Genomic DNA, 16,539 nt, shown 5'->3' with positions numbered 1-16,539 from the left:
GCATGTGCTTGTCTTGTGCCCCTCGCCTGGGATATGCAAAGAATGTGACGCTCTCTCGTAGGAGTTACACAAGCTACGCATTCTGCTTTGTTGAAGCAGCAGAGAAGACGGAGCACCCCCTCGGTTCAGCTGGTTCATTGGCAGAAACAAAGGGACACTTGTGTAGTTTTGCATTCAACTAATGAGCAAATATGGAAGAAAAAAAAACAAAAGGGAGGGGGAGTAAAAATATTGGATGCTATATATCGGTATGTATCATTTTACAGCAAAAATAAATGTATTCTAGTATTTTGTTATATTGATTGTCATTAAATGTATTATCACACATTATTTTTAATACACCACTTCTTGATGAATGTTTTTATGACTGATACATACACACTCCGAAAACATCTTTCTCCAGAGAAGTTATTTTCATTGCAAAGTTTAATTCCAGGCTGACCATTAAATTCAACATTCCATTCAAGAGCATCCTTCAGGCATTCATTCCATGTGCATCTACTACTCACTAAGTCATTCTCTTTGATTAAAACTAGCGGGGGCTGAATCCAGCCCCTATGTTAAAGGTATTTTTTCCCACACAAGCTGTGGAGCTGCTACTAATATTTTGTCTATTTCTTGATTGACACCCACGTTGCTGCGGGGTAAGCTCAGAAAACCACCTCGGGTGGAATCGTTGTCCTTATGAGCGGATTGTCCCGATGACTCTCAGGGGAAAAGATGCGATTAGTGGTGCGTTTGAGGTACTTCTATGTGATGTACTCAAGGATGTAAAAGATGAGCTCCATCACTATGGGCTCGTCGCCTCTCTTGCGCCCCCTGCTGTGGATGACTGGAATGAGCGTGCTGTCCAGGGCGTTCAGGTACTGAGGGGGGAGTGGATGCCCGTTGCTGCCTGCCACGAAGCCCACCTGAAATTGCGAAAAAATAAATACAGAAAGGACAATACTGTATTTTAAAAAAAAATAGACGAAAAACAATTCTAATGCATTTCAAATGCAGGTTTACCGCAATTCGTGGTCACATCAATGAAAAACTATACGGATTTTACACATAAATTACAAAGAGCAAATATTAATTTAATTCGCTATATATATAATGAAGATAAATATATATAACAAAATTTATAGATGAACGATGGCACACATTAGAAATTAAATTAAGAAAGAAATGAGAAATTAGTAATTACTGCCTGAAATGTGTATACATTCATACATATACCTGCATGTATATATATATATATATATATATATGAGAGAGAGAGAGAGAATACGTTCATAGCAACAATTATTAACACTCAAAAGTAAATCCAAATACGATCCGAAATTACTGTATGTATAATAAAAATATGAAGATGATTAAAACGACAGTAATGAGTTTTTTTTATAATTAAACCTGAAAAAATTGAAAAATTAATACAGATTAATTTTTTATAACAACAACAATAATACATCCATCCAATTTTTATACAACCTTTACATTTCAGGTTCAGGTTCGCGTGTGATGATTATAATGATCACTTGAAAAAATGCAATCACAAAAATAAAATAAAATGAAATATGTAGTCGTAATAATAATAATAATGAAATAATAAGAGGTTCGGATAATGGATGAATGGATAAATATAATAATAATAATAATAATAGTCTGAACAAAAATAAGAATACTTCTTTCAACAACAAAAAAACTACTGAAAGTGTCGACATCTAATAAAAATGCTGAAAAATATAAGAGCAATAATAAAAATAATTTAAAACTGTAAATGTGTTGTGAACTTCAAATCTTCATCTCACACCCTTCATTGAACATTTGGTTGACCCCCAACGTAGAATGAAACTATCTTTTATTTTTTTTCATCATACTGAGATGTCATTGTAATACTATGTTGCCCTGTTGCTGGAATTGAATAAGACAAATATTAGAAACAGCTGTCAGTACCAGACAGTCAACTGCAACAACAATAAATATTATCAAACAAATACCTCTCTGACAGTGTCAATCAAAAGTCAACATTAATATTATCTTTGTAAAGTCAGAATGTTCTGTTTCTCTTATTGGAATGCGCAGGTGTTCCCAATGAAGTGTCACACCGACCTGCTGGGGGTCAAAGGTAACACGCAGCCCCAACTTGGCCATGCCGTCCTCCTTGAGGAGTTTCAGGTATGGACACAGCGCCAAGCAAAAGGCTCTTGCGATCCGCTCCGTCAGCCGGTTGTGTTCCGGTATGTTGGCCGATATTCCTTTCGCGGGCTCGGCCCTCTGCAGGTAGAACACCTGCACAGTGCACACAACATACATTTACGTAAAACCTTCCAGAACTAAAAAAAAAAATAATATTTACATTATGATTTAATAGCGAGCCAAGCATACCTCTGTCCAGTGGATAATCTTCCCGTTTTCTTTGTATTCGGATTTCTGGAACATCTTTGTACTGCTGATGGACTCCATGGATTTACCATCAATGGGGCTTATAACCCTGTGAACAACAAGAAAACATCTATTAACTGTTGACTATTGTTGTTAAATAAAATTTAGGAACACGCAGAGAATTTAGTAACAAAGGCACAAAGTGGCACAGAAATTTCAGCTCATGTAATCTTCAATGAACCTAACTCCATGTTTTTATTTTCGCTGTTTTCCTGGCACCAAGAGGGCACCAAAGCACTACTTTTTCTAAATGAAGCTTCTCAACTCATGTCAACATTTCGTTTTCATTCATTCATTTGCAACATTTGCTTGGCACCAAGATGCCACAAGATGGTGCTGAAGGGCTATGTTAATCTAAATAATGTTCCTCGACTCACTTCAACTTAGTTCCTTGGCACCGAGATGCCACAAAACACTACTTTTGTCTAAAATGAAGCTTTTCTAATTAGTTCAACATAATTCCCACAGTTGGCCTGTGATATTGCAAGATAGATGGAGCCAAGGTGGTGCTTTTGTTAAAAAGAAGGTCCTCTACTCACTTCAAATTAGTTCCCAAGGCAGCAAAGCACTGCTTTTTACCAAAGTTAAGCTCACTTCAAAATAGTTAATTGGCGACATGATGGCATCAAAGCATGTCATCTGTCAAAATGAAGCTCCTCACCACACTCACTATAGCTTATTTGTCAGCATGATGTTGAAAGATGGTGCCAAAGCACTAGTTTTGTCCATATGAAATACTTCAAGTCGACTTAATTCCTATGCACCGAGATGCCACAAGATGGCACCAAAGAACTGCTTTTGTCAAAAAGAAGCTCCTCAACGCACTTCATCTACACTATTTAATCAATAACAAGATGCCATATGATAGTGCCCAAGCACATTTATCTAAATTAAGCTCCTCAACTCACTTCAAAATAGTAGAGTGGCCTCGGAATTATGAGGCACAAGTGCTCACCATTCCACTCCTATTTGCAAGTCCATTAATGATTCACAGCGAGCGCCGTAAACTGTCAACCTAAAAATTATTAACAGGATCTTTAATAAAATACAAAATAAATAATAATAAAAAAAAAGATTGTCTGTGCAAGCGTGCATGAATACTGATTTGGATCAAGAGCAATAAACTCCAAGCCGCTGGAGGAGCCCCACCCTTTATTGAGGGCGGACTTGGCCTCCAACCACTGCACACAAACGAGCTCCTGGCTGTCGGCTTGGTCCACGCGGCCGCAGGCGACGGCGTAGTCCTTCATCTCCCGGAGCGACCTGCGCAGCTCTGCCATGGTCTCCGGGGTAATCTGCACCATTAGTCCATCTGGGGCGAGGGGGGCACACACACACACACGCACACCCACACACGCACGCACACGCACACGCACGCACACACACATGCATACTCATTTGTCAACATTGACAGACAGTGCCAAACAGGCTGTTCAAGTAAACACACACACATTTGCAGTAAATGAACAAATATGAACATTGTGGATGAATGTCAATAATTAAATAGTTAAGTCCATCTTGTCGTGGAAGATGGAAGATGTTACCTTCTACTATACTGGACTTGGCGAAGTAACCTGCAGTTGCTTTCAGTGCACTGCTGAATATGAAAAAACACGAGCCAGTCACTGGAAAAGGGGAGAACAACGACAAACAAACACGTGTTTAAAACATTTTTTGTACACAAATAGCACAATCACGTGTAGCCCGGTGGTGGGGAACTTTATAGGTAGCTATGTAGTAGATGGTCGGGTTGGTAGGTTTACTGTAAGGTTTGCTGTATGTGGTAGGTGGCATTATAAAAGGATATTCGGGCGTTTTGACCTCAACTCTTCCTGATGTAATCCTGTGACAAACTAAGGGTTAAAATAGAAATAATAATAATAAATAATAATAAATTAAATTATATTGTATATATTATATTACATTATATTCCCTTCAATCTATAAACCATATATTATGTTTGAGAAAATCTGCCAAAAGTGAACGAATTGAACCGGAAGTCCCTCCTCCACAGCACGTTAGACGAATGTACCGTAGCAGAGAAAAAAAAAAAAATCAGAAACAACATTAAAAGTGAATAAAATCCATCGTATTCACATATAAAATCAACGAGGACAGCCGTAGAAGTCAGGACACTTGACCAGGTACCGGGAGAAACGTGTTTTGATCTTTATTGACCTCATAAGCAGTAACTTAATTGACAGAAGGGCTAATAGCTAAGCTAAGCTATGGCAAGGTATCATCTCAATATTAAGTGTTTCTTAAAATATTAATGCCAATGCAGAAATTTTCTTGTAGTTAATTTAATGGGTAATGCTTTACATACAAGCAAACATTACTGAAAGGGATGTTAGTATGTTTTAAGTGTTCTGATATACACGGGGATTGAAGTCCATTGGCACTCATTTCTATCACCTGTTGTTTAAAAACTTGAGTATAAATTACTATTCCAGTTACATATAAGATGTTATTGTATTGCGGGGGTCTAGTCTATTGTTTGCTTTGGCGGACCTGCATATAGCTGCCTGTAATGAGGGAGGAATAAATACAATCAGCACAATTTTTTTAGGAGTGCTGCAGTACACTCTAGTGGCTCAAGTTACGAGTTGAATGACAGATTTTTCTGAGGGTTACCTTTAAATGTTTTCACACTTTTAAAAAGGCCGTTTTTATTTATCCATTCATGCATCTATTTAAAATAGTTTATTTTCAATTCAATTATAGCAGTTAAAATCATTTCAAAATGCCACTCCGCATTTGTGTGTGAGGGCATTTCTGTGGTGTGAAAAATGAATGTGGAATTTGACTTCATTTTTCATAATCACATCATGTTAAGATACTTTTACTGAATCAAAATACATTTATTTCAGTTTATGGACAAACCTCTCATCTCAATAAATTACAATATAGTGGCAATTTAATTACGCATGTGAATTCCACAAGTGAAACTCATAGATTTTCTACACAGAGTGAAATCATTATTGATTTGATTGTGTATAATTTTGATGCTTCCGGCATGCGGCTTGTTTCGAGTCCAACGCTATAGATAATGGATGAATGGCTTTTCCAATGGCTCTTCTTTTAAACTGAATTTGAATTGTATCAACATTTCGGCCTTTAAACATATCCGAATTTTGTCATTTCAACCATGACCAAAAAAAAATCCAACAGTGTTGAAGGTGTGCTTGGTTACCTTTACGTGGCTGGTTGTGGATACTGATGGCTTGCGTCTGGTACTGGCCGTCGTCCCTTTGCACGCAGATGAGGTGAGAGTCAGCCTCCTCGTTGAAGCAAGCCCCCATGGCCAGGACCTGCTCGTTACACTTGTTCATGGCCTTCATTAGCTGACGGGACATGAAACGTGCACCGTGAATGAAAAGGTTTTCAAAATGACACAGCACCAAATCTTCCATCTCACCTCGTTGTACCCGGTCGTTGGTATCTTTATGCAGGTCTTCTGAGCCTCCAGGTCCACTGTGAGCCCTGGCACCATTGGGAGACTATAACGGAAATTCCTAAAGTCCTGCGCAGGATTGGGGGGGGATGGTTGCAAAGCGGGGAAATACAATATAAATTCACATGACATTACCTTCACGTTCACTAGCTTAATGCTAACACATAATGGGAAACACGATAGACGGGCTACCAGATGGTGTCGATGTGGCGGTGAATAGTTGAGCACAAACGGCGCAGCAACACGTGTAGACAGACAATATAACACTCACAGACATAGTCTTTATCCTCTGCAAAAAAAAACGACTAACATTACTGCAGTTAATGAGTCACTCACAGTAGTTGTGAAAGTCTTCTTCATTTGTGATGACAGACACCAGAAGGAGCTGCAATCAATTCATCATGATGCACAAACTGTTTCATTCTTTACATTCTACTTAATTATGTTATTACTGTCTTGATAAAGAACACTATTATAGAGTACTATTTTCCTTCTTGGACACTCTACCAAAAAAAATGCTGTTTTTGGGGGGGGGTGGATAGGACAGACAAATGGCATTTTTGTTCACTTCCACATGTAAGGTGATTTGATTACTCAAATCTCAAGGCACCACTGTATTCCAATTTACTGAGATGCACCTATAAAGGTGTCAAAAAATCTGAAATAAAATACAGTCTAAATAAATTTTAAAAATCCCATTAATCCAATTGAAAGCTTCCAAATTTGATACCCCGAATGGTGCAAATCTGAACAGCACACAACTCTTACTTACCACTAAAAGCCTCATGACTGTGTGGCCTATGTCCCCAAACAAAGGCTTCCTAAAGCGCACGCTGTACAGAGGACAAGGGTAAACTGCAAAACAAAACAAAAAAAGAGAGAGAGAGAACAAAAGTAATTAAGGCCCCAAAATAACATTTTGCATTGGGACTCATGGAGGCGCGGCCAGCTCTGACATAGAGACTCACATCGGTACTCTGCACCCAGGCGCAGCATGAGACGCAAGGGAAACGTCTTGGCCCAGACCACCTCGGCCCGGTGGAGCAGCAGGCCGAAGAGGTACGGCTGGCTGGGCAGGGGCAGACCCTGAAGGCACTGACGGGTGGGACGGACAAACAAGAGGCCCGCGTGCTCATCGCTGCCCAGGAAGCGGCTGCCGAACAGTGACAGCGACAGGTGCTTTATCACCTTCCCTGCGGCGCGAAAGAGAACGGAAGGTAAGTTGTGCGGAATGCATTCAAGCTTTTTTTGCTTACCACGCCGGGACAGAAAATATCGGATAAAGAGCCTCATGCTGCTTCACCGTGAGCCTATATTAGCAGCCCTGTTGTGGTAAATATTCATTCAATCACGTGGCACACAGTCTGGACAATTCAACTAAAACTGACTGGCTCAGTCTTTAACTCATTCATTGGCAGACATTTTCAGACCCTCTTTTACCCTAAATGTTTGAAAAAAAAAATAGAAAAAAATAAATAAATAATTAAATTAAATTAAATTAAAATTAAATAAATTCCAGCAAATGAATGGCTGGACTGTGAAAAGACAAATAAATACATCAATGGCAGTGAAAGAGTTAAGAACCTTGGACCGGATTGTCAACGACTCGTATCCCATGACAGCAACGAAATATAAACACCACTAAAATCCAGCCGTCCTGAAATGCAAAATGAGGCGGACAGAAAGGAAAAAAATAATTTCAAATATGGGCTTCATTAGATCATTTTCAATGTGAGAATAATACACCTAAATTTAGTCAATGGCCCTCTCACTTGTGCCACCATATTGAATTGAACTGAATTAAGATTTTTTTTTTTTTTTTTTTTTTTTTTTTCTAAGGAAGGGCTCATCCAAGAGTTGAACCCCCTCGCACCCTAAGCGAGAATCATACCCGTAGACCAACAAGCCACAAGAAACATTGGGTGATCAATTACTTGCCACTCGAGCCTAGTATATAGCTAGCTAAACTGGACAAATGACTAGATAGAGGAGGTGTACCTAATGAAATGTCCTCACCCGTGAGGCTGTCCCTGTACAGCTGGACAAAGTGGCTGAAGATGTCCCTGGGGAAGCTGTTCTCCTCAGGCAGACACTGCAGGAGCACCACCACCTCCACCTGGCCCACAGCGTGCATCCCCTTGGTGGTCACACACCAACACTTCCTGTTAACGTCTGACCCACAAGCATGCGCTATGATCAGAAGTGTCAAACGAGTGCGGCAGGAGGGGGGTGGGGTCACGATTTTCAAAAAAAACAACAACTTACAGTTGACCATCTTGACCATGGCGAGCAAGTTGGCATTGAGGACAAACACCAGAGGTTTGGAGCGGCCGCTCTCCAGCTCTTGGATGAGCAACGTCTCCGAGGGCCGCTCCTCCACGGTGTAATCTGAGTAGGGACCAGATTAAAGTGCTTTGAACAGCCGAAGGGCACCCGAAGCTGTAATTATTCTGACATCGGCCTTATCTGCGGGACCTCCAAAATTAGTCACGCTGCTTGAAAAGAAATCACTGTGAAATTGTTCTGCCTGGAGCCGCAAGGTCGGGCAACTTTGAATTTTAAGGCAAAACTGTAGTGCAGGCGTTGTCATACTCTGTTTTTTTTTTTTTTTTGGTGCATTGTAATTACAGTTTTTACAGTTACATTATGACTGTGGAATCCAAAATGGAACGCTATAAGAATGAATAGCTAACGTTACTTCGGAATGAATATGCAAAATGTCCGCTTATACCCCAGACCCTCGAACACCAATCTTGTCTCCGTAACTTCACCAGACCACGGAAGCCAGAGATTTAGTTCCTGTATCTGTGTACCAGCTGGTCTCTAAACTATGACCTATACTGTAAACGTTTTCCATTGCCTGACTTTTATGAGCTAAAAACCTAAACAGTCCCAGTGCCGTAATTTCTGGCACAAGTCTGCTGAAAGGCCAGTTAATTCAAACAATGTTTACAGAGATCAGAATTGAGTTAAAGGACGGCTGGTACAATATTGAATGAGTACACCTCTAATATGTTTATGTCTGAGTGAAAGAGGTTTGCGAACCACTGACTGAAACCGTAAATATATGCCGAACTGTGATCCCAAAACAGTTTAATATTGTCTTATAACATTACATCCTTTTCCCGACATAATTTACTGATGATTTGACTTCCGGGGGCAAAAAAAGCACCAAATGTGTGTGTGCGAAAACTCTCCGTAATATCTCAATTTATCTCCTTGCCGGCATTCACAAATTTGAGTAATATCTCAGTGAAGTTGTATCACTTCAACATACTTCCTTGACACCAATAACTACTTTCACTTTAAGACAGGCCTTTGGTGCCATCTTGTGGCATTTTAGGTCACAAAAACACACAAATCGGTGAGTTTCTCAAGAACTAGCTAAGGATAGCTAGGTATCACAGACCAAAAAAAAAAAAATGATAATAGTTGCGAATCGTGAATATGCGGGTGTTCTCTGTACCTCCTTTGACTCCTGTGGAGGTGAGGATAGGCGGCACTCCTTCTAGCGGGATGAGGTTGGACGAGCTGTTCACAAGAGTGGACATCCCTCGACTTCGAGGAGCGCACGCCTCCTGAGGGAGGGGGAGGACGGCGTCAAAACAAGACAGAGAATGATATGATTAAGATTAGGTCTGGGATTGGGACGGTGGCGGTTACGGATGAAATCGAAATCCAAATGAAATTTGAGAATTAGATTAGGATGACTCCTGACGCCGAAATCGTGGATAACATTTAGGATGGAACTGAGAGTTTTGTTTAATTTTAAGATTGAGAACAAAATTGGAATTACAAAAGGAGCTCTGATTAAGAATGAGGTTGTGTTACGATTACAACTGATAACAGAAGATTAGAGATGATTGGGATTAAGTCCAAGATCAAGATTTAAATCCAAAAGTGCATTTACGATAAATACTATAACTACCAATAGGGTTGAGATCTGAGATTGAAATAATGATTAATATTAGGGCTGGATTTGAAAATACAACACAGGTTGACATTAGTGCTGAAGTGGATATCAAGTTTAAAATTCTAAACTAATTAGATTTAATCCAAGAATGTGATTTAAAATTCTGAATAAATGTTGAAATTTAATATTCACATTAAGACCGCATTTCAATTACAAAAGGGAATGAAGTTAGATTTTAGTTTGACATTAAGATTTAGAATAAATTGAAGATGGGGATTTAGAGTAGGTCCATGGTGAAGATAAATCCTAAAATTAGTCTTTAGATTAAGTCACAATAGACTTTGAAAATAGATTTCGAGATTGCGATAAAGATGACAATTTAGAAATAAATGAAGATTGATGATCATTGCGCTATATTTTTAGCAGATCCGGACTGACATTGATATAAAATGAAAGCAACATTTGGCGATTCAGTCGAAGGATTACAAATCAGACAAGGGTGGTGTTTTCGTTTGCGTGATCCTACATTAGCGCCCACTTGTGGCCTGGAGGCTCTCCTCAGCTGCGGAGACCCTGCCGAACCTTTGGCCGTTCCGCTTCGCGCCGCTCGGCTCACCGACGGCGAGAACGCCTGCCCCCTGACGGGCGTGGCAGGAGCGGACTCGGACCGCTTGCCGATGTGGAACTCGTCTGCGAACCACACCTTCCTTTTCCCCCTCGGTGACGTGCCTGAGAGTAAGATGCCGGTTGTTATTGCGCTGTTTTAGAAAGACCCCCCGCCCCGCCCAAAAAAAAAAAAACAACAGACCATCGGCTGAGAAAATAAAACAAAAAGTGTCTCACTTTTAATGAGGGTTGAATGACAGGAAACACAAACCCGCCCCTCCTTGCCATCCAGATGTGTAAGTCTGAACTTCAGGCCGGAGCAAAGTGCACAAAACACCTGACGACACACACATGCGCATGCACACACGTATTGAATGACTTCAAAAGTGCACCAAACGCCAGCTGGGACGCAGTACGAGCCTCACCTTGCCACAGGCGCGGCAGTGGTGCCTCCGTTTGGTAAACGTGAACTTGACGCCGCACTTCATGCACACGAGAGCCTCGGCATCCGGGATCCAGACTGGAGCGACCTCCCCCAAGGCGTCGGCTCGATCTTTGGTCAGGATGCCCACCGGCCCGGACTCGTTGTCGGGATCCGCCGGGGACGACGCGGAGGCTTTTCCCTCTTCTCCTCCATTGGACACAACATCTTTCAAATGATTCTGGAGGTCTTGGGATTCCTCCATCTCCTTCTCCTCGATCACAGAGTCCTCCTTGGAGGTCTTGAGCTTCCTCTCCTCCTGGGCCAGACTCAGAACCAGAGGACCGGGTGGCTTTTCGCCCTGGCCTTCGCCCCACGGGGTCACCATGCAGCCGCCTTCCTCCACGTGGAGCATCTTGCCGGGAGCTTTTTCTTCACACGGCATGACTGCTTCATCCGCGGAGGGCTTGGAAGAAGGGACTTCCGATCTGATTTGACCCGATTTGGACATATCTCCTGCATCTTTGAGCACCAGGAGATACGGTCTGCTTAGCCAGGGCAGCTTAGTGTCACCGAGGGATGGGTTGTCTCCTTCATCTGTTTCGAGGAGAGCATATCGTTGGCCTAATGATAAAAGGGGAGCTTTAACTGACTCAAGAACTGTCTATGTTCCCACCACGTTTGCACAGGTTCCCACAGAAACAGGCACGTGTTGTTTTCATGGGGGACTGTCGGAACTGTTCAATATATGCAAAGGTGGACTTGACACAGGGACACAACAATACAGGTACTTGGAAAATATACTTTCCCTTTTCTTTGAAACATTGATGAAGACTTAATCATTGGTAATCTGAGGGAGAAAAATTCCATTTTACTTTTGGGCCTGAGTACGTCTTGGGGTCTGTAGTTTTTACTAAAGTAAAAGACTTCCAAAGTCTTAAAGGGAGAAAGGTACTCGCTCACTAAGTGGCCATTAAGGAACATGTGTTGAATCATCTGGAGGTCAGCCTTGAGAGGTTTGTGAGATGATGCACCAACACCCTCAAAAGTCACCTCCAAAGTGTTCGAAAGACGCCAGCCGAGCAAGCAAGACTGCAGCAAAAATGAGAATGACAATGCACAAATGCAATGTAGGGATATTGGGATTAAAACTGAAAATTACATTTGTTAAATTTGAGACTGTGATTGAGATTACACTCTAAAAACAGTTGGGTTAAAAATAACACAATTTGGGGTCAACTATGGACCGATCCAGTACTTGGGTCAATATGACCCAACTTTTCTGCAAAAACATTAGTGCATCAGTCCATTTTTGACACAAATCGTTTTCCATTTAACCTAACAGTTTTTAGAGTGTACAACGCTACTAGGTTGGAGTTTGTTATTATAATATGAATTACATTCAAATTAACGTTGATTAGAGTTGGATTAATATGAGCTCCTCGAGGGCGTTTTGGGAAAAATTCCCCCCAAATAAGAGGTCCCTCAACCCAAAAAGTTTGGGAACCTGCATTAATGAAAGTGATCTATATTTTGACTCAATCACAGCGTGAGAGTAGATTAGTAAAACCCAACTGCGCTATCCGATGTACGTATGCGCTGGTTTCGTCTCCGCCGTAGGAACAGAAAACCGTCCGTCGTAAACAAGGACCCCCTTGTCAGGTATTTTCCCTTTTTTTAGTGACTCATCATAACGTCAAATTGCATGCGGGATGACAGATTAGCGCACATGGCAAAGGGGGGGGGGGTGATACATTATGACCACATGACAATTTCACATGTTTTTGGAGCATTAAATCCCCTCAAGATGTATTAATGTCACGTGTCCGAGCTATTTCGCCTGCAAACGCATCATGAATATGGTGATAAAAGTGACACGCTTGCTGCAGTTTGTGTGACGCATCGAGTTCAATCCGACCGCAAACGCGCCGAGCTCGCCAATGCGACACTCGTCCGGCAGAGTGAGCGGACGCCAATGGGACACTCCATTTAATCCTATTTTTCATTTGTATGCATTCGTTGATTTTTGTGAGGATCAACAACGTGGAAACCACTCCAAGGAAAGCGCGTGGTGGATAAATGCTGCATCAGCGCTTTTCACGCAAAAAACATCATCATCATCATCATCATCATCATCATCGTCGTCGTCATCGTGACGCACACGCAAAAAGGCATCATGGATGGAGAGTAACAAGAAGATAGGGGGGAAAAAAATATGATGTCGTCTACTTCTCACCTTCTGCGATGCCCCCCAGGAGACTCTCGTTGTCGTCGTCCCGCGCGGAGAACAACTTCAACATGGTCTTGCACTTACATCGCACAGTAGCAGCAGCAGCACCAGCAGAAATGATGGTGATGGGTTGGGGAAGGAAATGGGGGCGGGGGGGGGGGTGATGATTTTGCCTCTCTCCCCCAACCTCCCCGCCCCGCACCCCCTGTGAACGACCCCCTCCCTCCCCCCTTGTGTTTCTCTGCAGCTCTTCAAAAGGGGAGGAAACTCTCGAGGTGAATGGCCCATTATTGCGTCAAGGGAGCTGTCGTGACGTCACATGCGCTGCACTCAACCAGATATTCATGCTTCCAGTTTGTATCATACTGACAGATGATGTCTTTGCTTAATCAGATAAAGCGGGGTCCGCAGACTCGAGGGGTGCACGAGTCGGAGTTTTGTGGGTCCATAAAATGAATTTGGAGTAAAATCAAATGTTCGGGAATGGGTTGTTATTACAATGACTACGACTGACGGACGTCTTGAACAGGGACAGACAGTACAGACAAACAAACATAAGCAACAGCAAAGCGGACTAATACATGCCGATATGCTAGAAAAAGTGGGTGGCAAAAGATTTAAACGTAATGTAAATATAATATTGGCAAATTTACTAATTACTTGTGTTACAATGCAAAAACTACTGTGACTGAGTCGGTTCTGTAAACCCCAACGCGAACTACGGTATAATGCAAACCAACAGAGCTCTTTCATTGTGTCGGTGTACCTAATGTTGTGACCCTGCTGTTATTAATTCTTTTTGAAGCAATGAGGATGACAGCGGCCTCTAAAAACGTTAACCCCCTTTATTTTGTTTCATACACAAACAAATGAAGACATTTAAAACGAATGTGGCAACAACAGAAGCTCAAATTTTGTTTTAAAAGCCAGTCAGCCATCTTGGACATCTGGGAAAAGAAAAGTCTCTGTCGTGTGTGTGCGTGTGCGTGTGTTTGTCTCCATTCTGATATGTCTGGATCAGTAGAAATGAAAACGTTGCAGTGTTTTTCCGGTTTTGTCGCAGTCGTCAGTTGTCTTCATTCTTAGACGCTTCGTCAAAGTTCTCCACCAAATCTGCATGGCAATAACACAAAATCGTTTTCATACACAGCAATAGTAAACTGGATAGCGCCACACTAACTTATGTGGGGTACACACCCCCTGATAATCGAGCCAAATTTGAGCATTCCCCCTTTCGATCAAAGTCAGCAAAGGCCTGATTACTGATGATTAATCTGTGGATTTTTCTCAGAGCTAACAATCGTAAGTGTTCAACCAGTTCAATATTTACGATGGCAAATCCTTATGTGTGTGTGGTTGGGTTGAACTGAATCATAATGACAGCCAATCAGGATGCTCGCTAAAGCAAGCACTGTTGCCGGACAGAAATAAAGATGCAACTAGTTGTGTTGAGCGCAACCACACACAACAAGAGCAGTAAAAACACGTGGGTAATTCCCCCCCCCCCCCCCCCCACTCCCCATCATGTGTGGGATCACTCACAATTTAAAATTGGGTAAGATGCTCAAATTGGCATGTTTGTATCAGGCTTCGATCATTTATGCAACAGATACAACAACAACAAAAAACTACCTGGAACATCATCATCCTCCTCTTCCTCGATGTCTTCTACTTTTGGAGATTTACTGTCAAGTGCTGGAATGAAGAATCAAGCACATTGGCGCTTCAGTGAAAGAATCATAATACTACATCGCCCGGTAGATGCACCCACCTTGGCGCGGGAACTGCTCGGCCAGCTTTCGCAGGCTGCTCAGGCTGTCGGCCCCCAGCTGGCTGAGGATGCCCGGCAGCATCTCGGTCAGCTGCTTGGTCTCGGCGTGGCCCGTGACGGCGAACGTGTTGGCCGACAGCGAGGCCTGCACTTTGGGGTTGTTGAAATGGATCACCGTGCCGTCGTCCTTGATCATGTTGACCTGGGAGGGGAACGTCACAATGACAGTTACTCTCTGATTGTTTACCCAAACTATTTGAGGAAATGCTGGAACAAAATGCTGCACATGCGCATTGTGCAGTCGCACCAATTCACCTCCTCGATCCCGGCGATATTGTTCACAGCCAACTTCTTCAGGGAACTCTGAAGCTTTTTGTCGTCCGCTGTGGCGGTTCGGTGTACCACCTTCTTCTTCCTACGTGCCGAACCCTGAAACGACATAAAAATATTTTAATTCTTGACAGTCTGAGCAAGCACCAACGCATTTGTAAATTCAGTGGCACCTTGACTATTTTGTGGGAATTAATAGGCCAGTATTTAAATATGGAATTGTGACAAGAAAGGGTCTTGCAATTGTATGTTTTCATAACCTCAATTTTGCTGAATCTGTGCCATAGAAAGATAGCGATAAAGGCTTTTTGTTCTATTTTATTCACTCTTTCTGTACAATAATACTTTGTTCGAGCTGTGATTGTTTTTGTGGTCTATAAACAAAGATGGGTCAAGCATGTCAAAAGAAGCCATGCAAGTCTATGTATACAATACACAGACCATAATGTATAGCGAAACAGCAAATGGCTCATAAATCAGATGTGGTGCTAATATTAACATGCTTGCACTTGTTTGTGCTATTATTGCTTGTATTATAATTGTTTTAATGGTGTTTAATTATAATATTGTAAAGCGCAGTTTTACAATTATAAATTATTCATTTTGAAGAATTTCTTTGTTCCTCCATGACAGAGGGAAAGAGGCAGAACACACTTTTCCACTAGATGGCAGAAGGTACAATTTACCTGTGCATCCACTATGTTGCCATTTACACAACAAACTAATACCTTTGTTTCAACTAAACAGGCCCAGATTTCACACTGAGTAATTAAATTTGTGGGTTGATTGCGACAAGTCAGTTTATAGACTTTTGGTGACATTTCTGTTTCGTGGTATTTTTTTTCTTCTGTAAAAAATGTGCCTTGTTTCAATAAAGGTTTGGAAACACCAGACAAAGACTCACTTCCGGGTTCGCACTTACCTTTCCTCCTATCCGCACTTGGGCCTGAAGTTTGGCCAATTTTTCCTGATTCATCTTGTTACCTGCGGTAAGACAACACGTAGCTGAAGCAAAACAAAATTGAAACACAATGTGCACATGAATGTCCAATTATTAAAATGAGTATTAAGTAACACACGCGACATGAAGCGAGCTATTAGCTACCTACCTCGGTGTAGCACGACAACAACAGAACAAAACATACATAACAACGTCTCCTACGCGACACGGCACAAACTCCAACATTGTAACGTTTAATACTCCAACCTGCTCAAGTTTCCACGGAGGCATGCGGGGGGTTATACAAAAAAAAAAAGGATTAATTATAAGGAAGACGTTTTCATTAGACACAAATGGATGTGGATTTATCCTCTTCCTCCTTGCGACGAATTTGAGGCGTTGGTAAATGGTGGTGCCGTCGTCTGGATGATAGGGGTATTACATCAA

The 16,539-nt window shown here is 41.8% G+C and overlaps 2 protein-coding genes and 1 long non-coding RNA gene across 5 annotated transcripts in view; 1 reads left to right on the top strand and 2 right to left on the bottom strand.

Annotated features, from left to right (window-relative positions):
- Positions 1–394: 394 nt before the first annotated feature.
- Positions 395–13,199, bottom strand: zfyve9b (zinc finger, FYVE domain containing 9b). Of its 2 annotated transcripts, none has more exons than XM_086046603.1 (16): positions 13,058–13,199; positions 10,826–11,418; positions 10,638–10,737; positions 10,321–10,523; positions 9,348–9,459; positions 8,147–8,269; positions 7,898–8,071; positions 6,850–7,074; positions 6,654–6,736; positions 5,846–5,950; positions 5,621–5,771; positions 3,972–4,052; positions 3,577–3,739; positions 2,371–2,476; positions 2,095–2,274; positions 395–911 (listed from the first exon to the last, which is right to left on the bottom strand). In XM_086046603.1, exons 1-16 carry the CDS (start codon positions 13,119–13,121, stop codon positions 750–752), a joined length of 2,625 nt encoding a protein of 874 aa, XP_085902729.1. In that variant the 5' UTR covers positions 13,122–13,199; the 3' UTR covers positions 395–749. The 2 variants fall into 2 exon arrangements, with proteins under 2 accessions (XP_085902729.1, XP_085902730.1); XM_086046604.1 differs by having other exon boundaries at positions 7,898–8,053.
- The window catches only part of LOC147138993 (uncharacterized), a 20,933-nt gene continuing 8,818 nt past the window's right edge, over positions 4,425–16,539 (top strand). Inside the window, exons 1-2 of the long non-coding RNA XR_015088900.1 lie at positions 4,425–4,571; positions 6,869–7,098. This is a non-coding gene — a long non-coding RNA (uncharacterized LOC147138993). The remainder of the gene's footprint in view (positions 4,572–6,868; positions 7,099–16,539) is intronic.
- On the bottom strand, positions 13,879–16,511 carry btf3l4 (basic transcription factor 3-like 4). 2 transcript variants are annotated; one of them, XM_086046624.1, is made up of 6 exons: positions 16,360–16,511; positions 16,075–16,136; positions 15,138–15,251; positions 14,823–15,024; positions 14,684–14,746; positions 13,879–14,164 (listed from the first exon to the last, which is right to left on the bottom strand). In XM_086046624.1, exons 2-6 carry the CDS (start codon positions 16,126–16,128, stop codon positions 14,118–14,120), a joined length of 480 nt encoding a protein of 159 aa, XP_085902750.1. In that variant the 5' UTR covers positions 16,129–16,136; positions 16,360–16,511; the 3' UTR covers positions 13,879–14,117. The 2 variants fall into 2 exon arrangements, with proteins under 2 accessions (XP_085902750.1, XP_085902749.1); XM_086046623.1 differs by lacking the exon at positions 16,360–16,511 and having other exon boundaries at positions 16,075–16,155.

This window comes from Filicampus tigris, chromosome 12 (genome assembly GCF_054856515.1).
Source record: "Filicampus tigris isolate MCC_2025a chromosome 12, RoL_Ftig_1.0, whole genome shotgun sequence".
NCBI classification, from domain to species: domain Eukaryota; kingdom Metazoa; phylum Chordata; class Actinopteri; order Syngnathiformes; family Syngnathidae; genus Filicampus; species Filicampus tigris.
This window is presented reverse-complemented; position numbering and strand designations above follow the sequence as displayed.